General features: G+C 44.0%; 1 protein-coding gene across 5 annotated transcripts; it reads right to left on the bottom strand.

Moving 5' to 3' along the window:
- Positions 1–444: 444 nt before the first annotated feature.
- On the bottom strand, positions 445–11,323 carry LOC109882445 (rho family-interacting cell polarization regulator 1). Of its 5 annotated transcripts, none has more exons than XM_020474541.2 (17): positions 11,014–11,323; positions 8,224–8,308; positions 7,782–7,902; positions 7,577–7,655; positions 7,377–7,400; positions 7,209–7,262; positions 6,847–6,996; positions 6,540–6,603; positions 6,339–6,382; positions 6,124–6,249; positions 5,704–5,852; positions 5,332–5,440; positions 3,546–4,238; positions 3,293–3,471; positions 2,876–2,978; positions 2,649–2,781; positions 445–1,026 (listed from the first exon to the last, which is right to left on the bottom strand). In XM_020474541.2, the coding sequence occupies exons 3-17, from the start codon at positions 7,871–7,873 to the stop codon at positions 959–961; spliced, it is 2,067 nt and encodes a 688-aa protein (XP_020330130.1). In that variant the 5' UTR covers positions 7,874–7,902; positions 8,224–8,308; positions 11,014–11,323; the 3' UTR covers positions 445–958. The 5 variants fall into 5 exon arrangements, with proteins under 5 accessions (XP_020330130.1, XP_020330131.1, XP_031686853.1 ...); XM_020474542.2 differs by having other exon boundaries at positions 11,034–11,255; XM_031830993.1 differs by having other exon boundaries at positions 668–1,026; positions 2,876–2,975; positions 11,034–11,255.
- Positions 11,324–12,075: the final 752 nt, after the last annotated feature.

Raw genomic sequence — 12,075 nt, forward strand, 5'->3', positions numbered from 1 at the left:
ATAAAATATTAGCTCAAAAGTATTGGGGGGCTCCTGCACCTAAAAATATACAGTACCGGCACCAAACATTTGTACTGACACCTATTTTAGTCCAAGTAAAGCACAGTCAGTGTATATCCTATATACCTCCTTCCAATGATCAATCATTTAATTAAAGGTGAAAATAATATTGTGTAAAATTGTATGGCCTCCTCTCCATCATGACCCAGGAGAGGGCAGTACAGTTTAGAAAGATGTTGAAGTCTGGAAGTCATGGACATAAAAGTGCTGCTTTTGGGTATTGGATGCCAGCCCAGAACATTTGAGGGGTTTTGTTTAATCATTCTCAAACATTGATTTTAAAGCACACTGAAAGTAGTCTCATATAAATACCATCCTATGTAGTAGATTTACCTAAATATTTTTTTATAATAAAGTTTTAAAAAATTGAGAGCAGGCAACATATTTGCTCAACATTATTTATTTATATGAAACAGTAAATAATTGTATATTTTATTGTGCACAATCTGTAAGTCATCCTAAAAATAAACAATGTATCAAAACTCTGTATACTCATTCATATTCTTCTCTGGTTCGTAATAAAAGCACATTTTCTTCATGTATTTGTTAACTGACAATCCCCCTTTCTGTAACTTGAGGCACTTTCTGATTGAAGAGGCTCCATTAGACTAAAGATGTCTACCTTCACTGTAAGGTGACTGTGTGCATACGTGTGGCCTTTGGATGAGTGGACAACAATAGTCATTAATGTTTTCAATCACGAGTGGAGAGAGGGAAGCAAATACATTTCTGTTCATTTGCACAATCTCCACCCACATGGCAGAAATCGCTTGTCTGATCTAGAAGGGGAGCGGAGCTCTTTGATCTGTTAGTGGTGAAATGGTAAGGATCTCTTAGGAAAGTGGTGGGATTAGGATGGCATCCGATAAAGGTCCGAGGAAGTGGCATCTCCATTATGTTAAAGGACAGTGGTGGCCATTATGCTGGGGGTGGAGCGGGGTTCCTCATCACAGGATGCCTCATCACCTGCATGAAGCATAAATACAACTTACTCTTCACCAATGACAACTCCACAATCAATACAGTACATTCAGAAAGTTTTCAAACACCTTGACTTTTTCCACATTTTGGTACGTTAGTCATATTCTAAAATTGATTAAATATTTTTTCCCCTCAATCTACACCATACCCCATAATGACAAAGCAAAAACAGGTTTAGAATTTTTAGCTAATTTATGTAAATACGTTCATTCTGTTTTTTTCATTTTTAATAAGTATTCAGACCCTTTGCTGGTGCATCCTGTTTCCACTGATCATCCTTGATGTTTTTACAACTTCGAGTCCCCCTGTGGTAAATTCGATTGATTGGACATGATTTGGAAAGGCACACACCGGTCTATATAAGGTCCCACAGTTGACAGTGCATGTTACAGCAAAACCCAAGCCAAGAGGTCGAAGGAATTGTCCGCAGCATTGAAGGTCCCCAAGAACACAGTTGCCTCCATCATTCTTAAATGGAAAAAGTTTGGAACCATCAAGACTCTTTCTAGACCTGGCCAAACTGTGCAATTGGGGGGGGAATGGCCTTGGTCAGGGAGATGACCAAGGACCCAATGGTTACTTTGACAGAGCTCCAGAGTACCTCTGTGGAGATGGGAGAAAGTTCCAGAAGGACAACCATCTCTGCAGCACTCCACCAATCAGGCCTTATGGTAGAGTGGCCAGACAGAAGCCACTCTACAGTAAAAGGCACATGACAACCTGCTTGGAGTTTGCCAAAAGGCACCTAAAGGACACTGACCATGAGAAGTAAGATTCTATGGTCTGATGAAACCAAGATTAGACTATTCGGCCTGAATGCCAAGCGTCAAGTCTGGAGGAAACCTGGCACCATCCCTACGGTGAAGCATGGTGGTGGCAGCATCATGCTGTGGGGATGTTTTTCAGCGGCAGCAACTGGGATACTAGTCAAGATCGAGGGAAAGATGAACAGAGCAAAGTACAGAGAGAGATCCTTGATGAAAACCTGCTCCAGAGTGCTCAGGACCTCAGACTAGGGCGAAGGTTCACCTTCCAACAGGACAATGACCCTATGCACACAGCCAAGACAAAGCAATAGTGGCTTCGTAACAAGTCTCTGAATGTCCTTGAGTGACCCAGCCAGAGCCTGGACTTGAACCAGATTGAACATCTCTGGAGAGAACTGAAAACAGCTGTACAGCGACGCTCCCCATCAAACCTGACAGAGCTTGAGAGGATCTGTAGAGAAGAATGGAAGAAACTCCTCAAATACAGGTGTGCCAAGCTTGTTTTATTTTCATTTAACCAGGCAACCTTTATTTAACTTGTAGCATACCCAAGAAGACTCAAGGCTGTAATCGCTGCCAAAGGTGCTTCAACAAAGTACTGAGTAAAGGGTCTGAATACTTATGTAAATATAATATTTAAGTTGTTTATTTTTTATAAATTTGTACCCCCCCAAAAATAAAATAAGGCTGTAATGTAACAACATGTGGAAAAAGTGAAAGGGTCTGAATACCTTCCGAATGCACTGTATATACAAATTACACACATCTCGATCAACACCACTCCCACTTCAAATCACTCTCAAGTTAGCAGTCTCCCCTGTTTTGACCCTCCCCTCTCACCATGCTCCTGCCTGGCAGGGATGTCCTTCTCTGTAACCTGCTCCTCCTCCTTCTTGTCTTCCACTTTCTCCTTTTCTTCCTCCTGCTCGTCCCTTGTCTCACTGGAGGCCTGCAGCTGCTCGCTACTCTCCTCCTACGTAAATTTTACATGCAAACTTGTCTACAGTTTAGAACACTGAAATCTAAGGCACTATTTATACATGCATACACATGATCATTATCATTACCTCAGAGCTGCAGTCTGCATCTAGAGGAGGACAGTCCTCATTCCGGAAGCCTTCAGGGGCCTCGACAATGATTTCTATAACATCGTCCTCACACTCATCACTACTGAGGACAGCAAAAAGGAGAATATTACAGACCACAATCTGACATACACACTCACACACAGACTCATTCTGTGTAATACAAAATATTGAGCAAATAGTTCTGTCTTATGAAATGGATATGAAGGATTTGGGCACATTCAAAGAAGTGTGGGAGTACAGCATTAGAAAACAGCACTATGCAACTTCACCCAGTATTATACAAACTAAATCCACCATCAAGACTCAACTAAATTCACATAACATTCCGCTTTCCAAACACTAGATGGCAGGATGAGTTCAGTTAGAGCCTGATACATAAGAGAAGAGAATGCTAACCTATCAGCAGGGTCCCTTGTCTTGTCTTCCTTCTCATCCCTCTCCTGATCATCTTCTTCTTGTTCTTTCTCCTCTTCTTCATCATCATCATCAAGGTCAGAGCAGTTGAGAAAATCAAAGCTCTCCAGGGCAGTCTCAACTTCCTGAGTGAAGCTGGAGGACCGACTGTGAGATCGACCCTATGGAGGAAAGAGACTTAGTACACACATCACACAATTACATGTCTACCCACAAACCTGTCACATACACTCACAGTCACTGTCTCTTCTGGTAGTGTTAGCTCTTGTGGCTGGGTAGATTGGAGTCTGTGATTGTGTTCCGTGGAGGACTTTTCCTCCCTCAGTCCCTCTCCCAGTACACGGTCTGTGGGAAGAGGCTCTACTCCAGCCCTAGGCTTCTCAGCCTGCAGTGTTGAGGCCGGAGGAGCATCACCCTGATCCACTGGGGTTGAAACGCATGACTCTGGGCCCCCAGATTCAGGCAAGTCCAAGGCTTCATGCATGTCCTGGTTAGAGCAGTGAGAAGCCACATAGGAGCCTTCAAGGTCTAAGCGGGGTAGGGGTTCTGGCGTTTCAGAGGATTCAACTGATTGGTCAGACAAGCTGTTTGTCGAAGCACAGTCTATGGCTCTCTCACTGATATGGCTGAGAGATCGAGAACACTTCAAATGGCCATTCAGCAGTGTACACCTCACAGAGTCTGTTTCGCCAAATCCCTTGGTGGTGCCTGGCTCCCCTTCCTCATGATTGGAAGAGAGGGATGGGGTAGAGACGCTTGATTGGCGGGGATTGAAGGAGATCTGGATAGTGGGTGTGGTCTGCAGGCTGTGAGTGGCCATCATCCTGTGTGTGTGTCCCATGGCTGGGCTGGAAGAGTCGTCTGATGATTCAGAGGAGTTTGACCAGACTGTACCATTCTCCAGCTCCCCTGGTCTCCTCAATAGAGACTACAGATAATGATAAATGAGAGAGGGAAGGGGTGGAGGCAGAGGAAGAGAGAAAGATATTAATAACAGCCAAGTCCATCTGACAAAATATGGAAAACAAAAATATATTTATTTCCATCTGGAAAGGAGAATTAAAATTCCTATTTTGATGACCCGGTGTTGCTGTCACACACTTATCTTGGCTAAAACACCATTAATGACAGAACAATTATACCAGAACTGCACACTGAATATACACTTTAAATACAAACATGCTTTTCAATATATCTGAAGGATAAAATAATCAAATTCCGTAGATGGCACTGCATTTCAGAAAATTGCAATGATCAGACTACATGGACCAAGGCTCACTTACTGGCTAGTTCACATTTACCAAGTACAGAACACTGAAAATCATGACTTGACTACAAACCACCACACACTAACCAGACCACCATATTTCAACTACAGACAACCACACTTCTTCAACTGTATGCAGCCACACACCAACTGTGAGTGGACGCGGCTGGGTGGAGAGAGCCTGTCTGCCAAGGTGTCACGGAACACCTCCAACGTTGACCAGCGTTGGCCCAGTCTGGCCCTGCTCCGAGGAGAAATGCTCTTCAGCGCGGCGAGGAAGAGGGAGAAATTGGACTACTACTCAACCACTATTAAACAGCTAAGAGAACCACAGCTACATTCATACTCATTTCTGTTCTCACACATATCACTGGTACCCTCATTCACTCCACAACCAGATCTCCACACAACTCACTGCTATCCTCACACACTTCTCTCTTACATTTACATAGCTCACCAATACACTCACACGGTCCACAACCCGATCTTGTACGCTCACACACTCCTCTCCTACACAGCTCACTGATTCACACACCTCTACTACAATCACACACACACCACTGCTACCTCTACAAACACAGCAGCCAGGGGGCAGCTGAAACAGAACAAACTAATAATAGCGAGTAGTAATCAATGGTTATAATTACATCAATAAAACAATACAATATTTAGGTTTTCCAGACAATTATGAACTGCTGACTTAAGCATAGGTTAAAGCTGGGGAGAGAGGCAGGGAGGCCAAGGTATGACTCACATAAAACACCTGCTCGCGCATGGAAGGTGTGTCTGGAGGGCTCTGATTGGACAAAAAGCGCTTGGAAACCGTACTGGAGGACGAGGTCTGGTCATCTTTATCAAACGGACTGAGAGAGAGAGAAGGATAGTGTGTGAGAGAGGGCAATATAATTACATTAGAGATGTATTTTATAGAAACAGCTGTATCGTGTGTTTATTACTACTGACAAACATATGAATCAGTCTTAACACAAACAGTACTATTTCTCTTCACAAATGGCCTGGTTTGGCTATCACCAATAGAATGGGGAGATAGATGAAGGTGGAACAGGGGTTGAGGAAGGTGAGACAGGGGGAAGTGGTAAACAGGGATGATTGAGGTGAGACTGACCTCCAGTTGACCTCTAGGTTCAGTTTTACTGTCCCCAAGTCGTTGATATCCACGGCAACCGTCTGAGGCAGCGGACAGAACAGGTCGAGTGTCTCACAAGACACACTGCCAACCACCACGTGATTGGCCAAGCTCTTCAGCTCAGTCACCTTGGCAACCATAACGGACAATAAACCACAGTCAGTTGAATGGTGGCGGTAAGTGATGTTTTTTAGGACTATTGTTAAGTTCTGGGTATTTTTGCTGTTTGTGTACAATAATGTGATAATAACATAGCAATACAGTAATAACAGTTATTATAAACATGTTTATAATATCAATATGTTATTATAAACACAAACACATTCATCCAGAGTTAATTAAAGTAAATACTGATTTGATCATAAACACTATCATGCTCCATCCAAAGGGCTTTCTCACCTTGATTGACAGGAGCTCTGTGATGAGAGGCAGGAAGACATTGTCCTCACTGTCCCACACTTGTTTACTGCTGACCTCCACACGACCTTTCATCCGCCAGCGCTGACGCCCGTAACGCATCAGGACCTGGGGGTCAAGGGTACCATCAGTGCCTCATGTGTGTGCGCATACTGCATGTGTGTATGTGTCAGTGTGTGTCCATTAGTTATTCTCACCTCATATTGGTCTCCTGCACACAACCGTGCATAGCCAACCAGACCTGCAGTACAGGAGACATACAGTTACAGCATATAACATATGCTCACAGGGAGAACACGAGAATGAGAGCGAGGAGGTGGTAAGAACAGATGGGATTGAGGGCCAGAACAAATTGGTGGGAGAAGAGGGGGTAAGTGGAGGGTGAGAAAATTACTCACCTTTCATCTTGATATGAAACTCTCCCATCTGGTTCTCCAGTTCACTCTCCAGGGAACACATGTGCTGCAGAGAGACACGAGAGAGAGAGAGAGAATGAGTCATTCATATCAATAATATTCTGGCGTTTGTTGTCAGAGCAACATGACATTGCAGTCAAACTCTTATTTCTGATAAGTTACTTATTTCAAGACTTACTTTCCGTTCTGTAAACAGCTGTTTTAAACGTTAAAAGGCGCTATTGAAAGAGCGAATAGCCTTGTTCTCTAACACATCTACCCAGTGTACCCATAAGCCCCTGCCCTTTACCTCAGTGTACTCCCTGTAGCCCCTGTTGGCCTCATTCAGGCTCTCCCGTGCCTCCTTGCTCCCTGTGGCAGAGTTAAAGGCTGCCACCATCTTGCTGGCCCCATCCCTCAGCCGACGCTGCATACAGTAAGCATCGTACAGCTCCTCTACCTGGAACGTTACAGCAACATTACAGCTGTGCAGAAACACTATGGTGATGCAGACCTGAAAAGCTCCTTAATCTGCTACCAAAAAGTATTAGAGATGGTTATACTATAACAAAACAGAGTCTACTCTGTAGTTACAACATTATGACAACACTATGACAAATGTATGGCTAACAGGTATCTTACTGCACTGCAGATGCACACACAAAGTCATACCTTGCTGAGGTGGAACTCTAAGCGACGCATAAATCTCTCTATGGCCTTCACTTGCTGATAAAGCACAAAGATCAGTTGTTAAATCACCCCAAAATGTACATATTCATTAGTTTATTAATAGAGTTGTGAATTAATACAGTCATCTCCCCTGGTGTGATTGAAACCCACCTTATCCAACTCATACAGAGACCCCTGCAGAGAGAGGAAGGGAGGCATACAACAGTTAACATCACCTTGCACACAGTATTACTCGAACAGACTGTCCTAAGAAATTAAACGTCCCCTAAGTCGGAAGTTGCGAGTGGCATTGGCTAGTGTGATGATGATGGGTTAGTAGTACTGGTGTGATTGGTGGTGTGTGTTCTCACCAGACGGCCATTTCTCTTGCTCTCTCTGATCTGCTGCCCCAGGCTGTCCAGCTCCAGCTGGTGGACCTGCAGGAATGACCTGAGAACACAGCATTGTCATGTCATTTCCTGTTTCACTTTGAACCATTTCCTGTCTCGCTGTTGACCTGTCTGTTACAACAGCCAGGCCAGTCGTGTGTGTGTGTGTGTGTGTGTGTGTGCTCACTGTAGGCCTCTCCTCAGTGCAGAGTACACCTCGTCCAGCCGCTCAGGCTGAGGTATTTTAGGGGTTGGGTTCTTGGTAGAACCTGTAAACATCCTGGTTCTTTAGATGGCGATGCCGTGAACTTAACACAGAGAGAGAAAGATACTTTGTAATAGACATAGTGGAGTACTGAAGATTAAGAGAGAGAGAGACAACACACACACACATGCAATGGTGTTTGCTCGTCGTGGCTTCGTACTCCACAGGGGGTGAAGAGGATAAGTGACTAGTACACACACAGGCAGCCAGACACACAGACACAATGAGTAGATTTGGCTCAACGAAGAAGATAAAGTCACAGTTCACAGACACTGCAGGATGGACTTGCTTTTGTCTGTATGCCAGCAGTCAGTGTGTTACAGCATTCGGGTGTGGAGAGTGTCTGTGTGTGCATGTGTCTTACCTGTGGAGTTAAGGTGGACCGCCCCTACTGCATGCTGGGACGACGTAGCACGGTGGGGAGGCTTCCACAGATCCTAGGACACGTCCTGTATGTAAAGGAACAGGAGGGAAGACATTACAGGTTGCACACACACGCTCTCTTTCTCCCCTTACTCTCTACCGTACTCCATCCCATAGCTTATTTTCAAAAGCATCCTTTCCTTCATTTTTTTATTTCACCTTTATTTAACCAGGTAAGCTAGTTGAGAACAAGTTCTCATGACCGTTGATGAGAAAGGACTAGATAAGTGATATTGTAGAAGACAAAATGCGTATGGGGAAGGAGAGCCATTTAACAGACCATAGCCTAGCTCCCACCCACTTACTTCCCCTCCTTCCCTCAGAGCTTGTCTGCTGTGTCGTGTCCAATATTATGTGGCTGCATTGTACATAGCTCAACAACCAACACTGACTCCAGCAAACACTTCCTCGCTCTCCTTTCCTGTTCCCCATTACCCCGCCCCCCCCCCCCCCCCCCCACCACCACCCCCAATCCTGAATACAGGAAGTCTGATGGCTGACTCTACACAGGAAATTCTACAGAGGAGCTTGGGCCAGGAATATAAAACCATCTGTGTGTGCGCAAGTGTACACATATGAGTAGGAGTGTGTGGAAGAGTGTAAAACTGCCACTCTTCCTCCTGCTCATATATTCAAGTAATTTGTTAGATTGCATGTGTGTCCACTGTATCATACGCATTACACACGAACACACACTACAAAATGTTCTGGTTGAAGTACTCTGGAAAAGAGAATCCAATAAGTCTAAACAAGCAAGACACCAGCCACATGTACAGTCACCATGAACAGAGCCTCTCCAAGAACAGAGTGTAATAAGCATTACAGCCACCCCACAGGGTAAGTGTCTTAGCTATGATAAGACAGTAACACAAAAGGATTAAAGGCTAAACTTGATCTTACTAGCGAAGGCCAAACCTAAATTAATACAAAGGTTCAGTAAATGAGCTGAGGCGAGGCTTAAACTCCACACGCCTGTAGATGAAACTGAGCAGTAGCCTACCTTTTACACAGAACACTCAAACCACTTACTATCCCAAACAGTGTTAGTTACCCTTACTCCACCCTGCATCTTTGTGGTTGGGTGTTTCTGTGAGAGAGTAAGTGGCAGGCAGAGAGGGAGAGAAGGACAGATGGACAGGTAAACTAAAATAATCTTAATTTGATGCCTATTTAATGGACAATAAAAGAATGTACACATCCAACCTCAACCATCGCCATGGAACTGTCCAAGTGATTTCTGGTCTAAGATTGTGAAATCCTTAGACCATGCTGAATTCCAAGCGCCCAGTTTAATCCTTAATCCAAGCCGGACGCTGAGAGGATTAGCTTGGGTTAGTCAAGGTCAGGTTTAGTTTTGGATAGAGGTGTGGTTTGGGTAACAAATCTGATAAATGAAGACAGTCTATTACATTTTATGGATTCTTTTTTTTTACTAGCCAACACATTCACTAACATAGACACATACACAAAACACACATACACCTCTAATCCCAGACATTTTCCTCCAAACACACAAATCCCGAAACTCAATCCCTGCCAGTGCCACCTCTTGATCCAGGTGTAGACTGCAGTAGATCTATATTTGTGATGTTTATGTTTTTTTTTTTTATGTGTACCCCTTTCTTCACCAGTGTTAGTGAGCAGCTGATTGGATCATTAGCTATTATTAATCCTCTACAGAGGCGACTGGCACACAAAGGACAGATTGTAAAAATGACCCCACGAGGCTGCGTTTCCATAGAGCTGTTCCCACACACTCAGCAGGCCAGCGCATGAGCAGCAAGTCACACTCTTACACACAAACACAGAAGCCATACTCTATGGACCTTCTGCAAACCATCCAATATTTCTTGACCATCCTGCTGTAACCTACTGCAAGTCTTACTCCACTGTAACTTTGTAATATTTACAAGACACGGTTAGCCTTCTTTTGAAAGATCTCCCTAAAAAGGGTTTGAATTACACATTATAGTAATAATGTAGTCAGTGAAGGAGATCAATTCAATGATACCATGAGGTCATCACTGTGAGACAGTGGCCTTGCACTGTTGTGTATGTGGAGCTCTGTCAAATCCATTCTGCACTGCACAAGCAGGGCCATGCTGTCGGTTTTGACAATGGTGGCAAAAGTTACATTCTGGGTAGGGGTGATGGGGACTGGTCCCCTGCATGAATAAACTAACACAGATTATAAAGGAAGGACTATGTGGAGAGATGTAGAGTAACCCATAGACAGATTGACAGACACCCAGCGGTGTGAAAAAAAGCATTTGGAGTACTTTGGATTAGAGATTACGGGATTATCGTCAAAGACACAGACATACATGGACGACATAGGCAATGGCGAACAACTCCAAAACAGCGCATTTACGCAGCGTTTAGGATGCTCCACTGAGTTGGAACATGGCCTCAAAGTTTGCCACCCAGTAAACTGACTCTTGAGCCAGTGTTTGTGGATGTTTTCTCCTGTGTCACCAAAAAATAAAAGTAGGATGTATTATCGGTCACGATTTTTTTAGAAAATGACACGACTCTTTCAATTTGAACAAAACCAAGCCTAGTTAAAACGTTTAGTAGCCTACCAGAACATCTACTTATGAGCACTGGCTCACTGTCACTTTGCCACATAGCGGAAGAGTGTGAGAAAGCCGAAAATAACACTGTAAACTGTAAATTACGCTATAGATGCAACCCCCACACCATTAGAAAATTAAAGGGAAATTATTCTTACAAATTGCTGTTGTTACGTACATGTCCATAGGACCCGATGTTTCAATCGCCGCTATTCCGACCGGAGCACGAGAGTCCGATGTTTCGATGTGGGAATAAAAAGGTAGTAAAAAGGTAGGCCTATCCTATTTCAGCATGGGCGCTGTCCTGCTATCCTTACTCCGACTCCCAACAATTTTTTCACTTTGTCACTGTCACTCTCTCCCATCTCCTCCTCCCCCTCCCCCTCTTCTCCTGGAGACGCCTCGGGGTTTAAACCCCTCCCCTAGTAAGGGGTGTGGCGTTCGGGGTAAACGGAAAAAGCGCGTCGGTTTGTGACTATGAATTTCCCGTTACATCTCGGGAATAGGAAGGGGAGCTGAAAATAAGTTCTCCATAAACATCGACGACGCTTCAGGATTTGCTTGCAGTGTTCTGGAGCCATCAAGCGTCGCACATACCCATCTGCACTAGGGGCCAATAGAAACAGCTTCTGGCACATTTATTTCCTTCTCTCTCACACACACACAGAAACACAATGTTTAATACAAGGTTGTATGGGCCATGTGTGAATATGTGTCTGTGCATTAAGGCACTACCTCTTTTACTTCTCAAGTGCAGCCTGAACACCTGGGTTATGTAAGCGTTTTGTGCAGGGAGGGGTGGAGAAGTCAGCCAGTCTCTCTGGGCTTGGGTATAGTTCTTCCAATACTGAATTATTCAAAAGGTCTGATTAATATACTCTTCCAAAGCATAAACTAGGACGCCGAAGTTTGTGATATTTCCATGACAACAGTATGTGGTCTCTGGTGCTAAATATAGAACCGTTTCACATATTTTTTTCTTAAGCCAACATGGTGGTTCACACATTGATCCTATTAAATTACTAGAAGGGCTATGTCATAAACCCTCAAAGTTCCAGAAAGGTGTGAACATGGCAGCTATATTGGTCAGGAAGAAATCCAAACCAGTCTAACTGGAATGAATGGCAGTAGAGGTATAAAATCGGGAGTTTTCTTATGTAGGAAAATAAAAGGCATGTACACAATTAACCTATATCAGCATAGAGACTGAAGAGGTAGCC

The sequence above is a fragment of the Oncorhynchus kisutch genome, linkage group LG8 (assembly GCF_002021735.2).
Source record: "Oncorhynchus kisutch isolate 150728-3 linkage group LG8, Okis_V2, whole genome shotgun sequence".
In the NCBI taxonomy this organism is placed as follows: Eukaryota; Metazoa; Chordata; class Actinopteri; order Salmoniformes; family Salmonidae; genus Oncorhynchus; species Oncorhynchus kisutch.

What these genes read in the sequence shown, in the direction of transcription:
- LOC109882445 (XM_020474541.2), bottom strand. Translation starts at nt 7,873, where the DNA reads ATGTTTACAGGTTCTACCAAGAACCCAACCCCTAAAATACCTCAGCCT. An exon ending in CTCTGTATGAGTTGGATAAG is followed by an intron (nt 7,263 to 7,376) that starts GTGGGTTTCAAT and finishes GTGCTTTATCAG; the next exon opens with CAAGTGAAGGCCATAGAGAG. An exon ending in CAGAGCTCCTGTCAATCAAG is followed by an intron (nt 5,853 to 6,123) that starts GTGAGAAAGCCC and finishes ATGGTTGCCAAG; the next exon opens with GTGACTGAGCTGAAGAGCTT.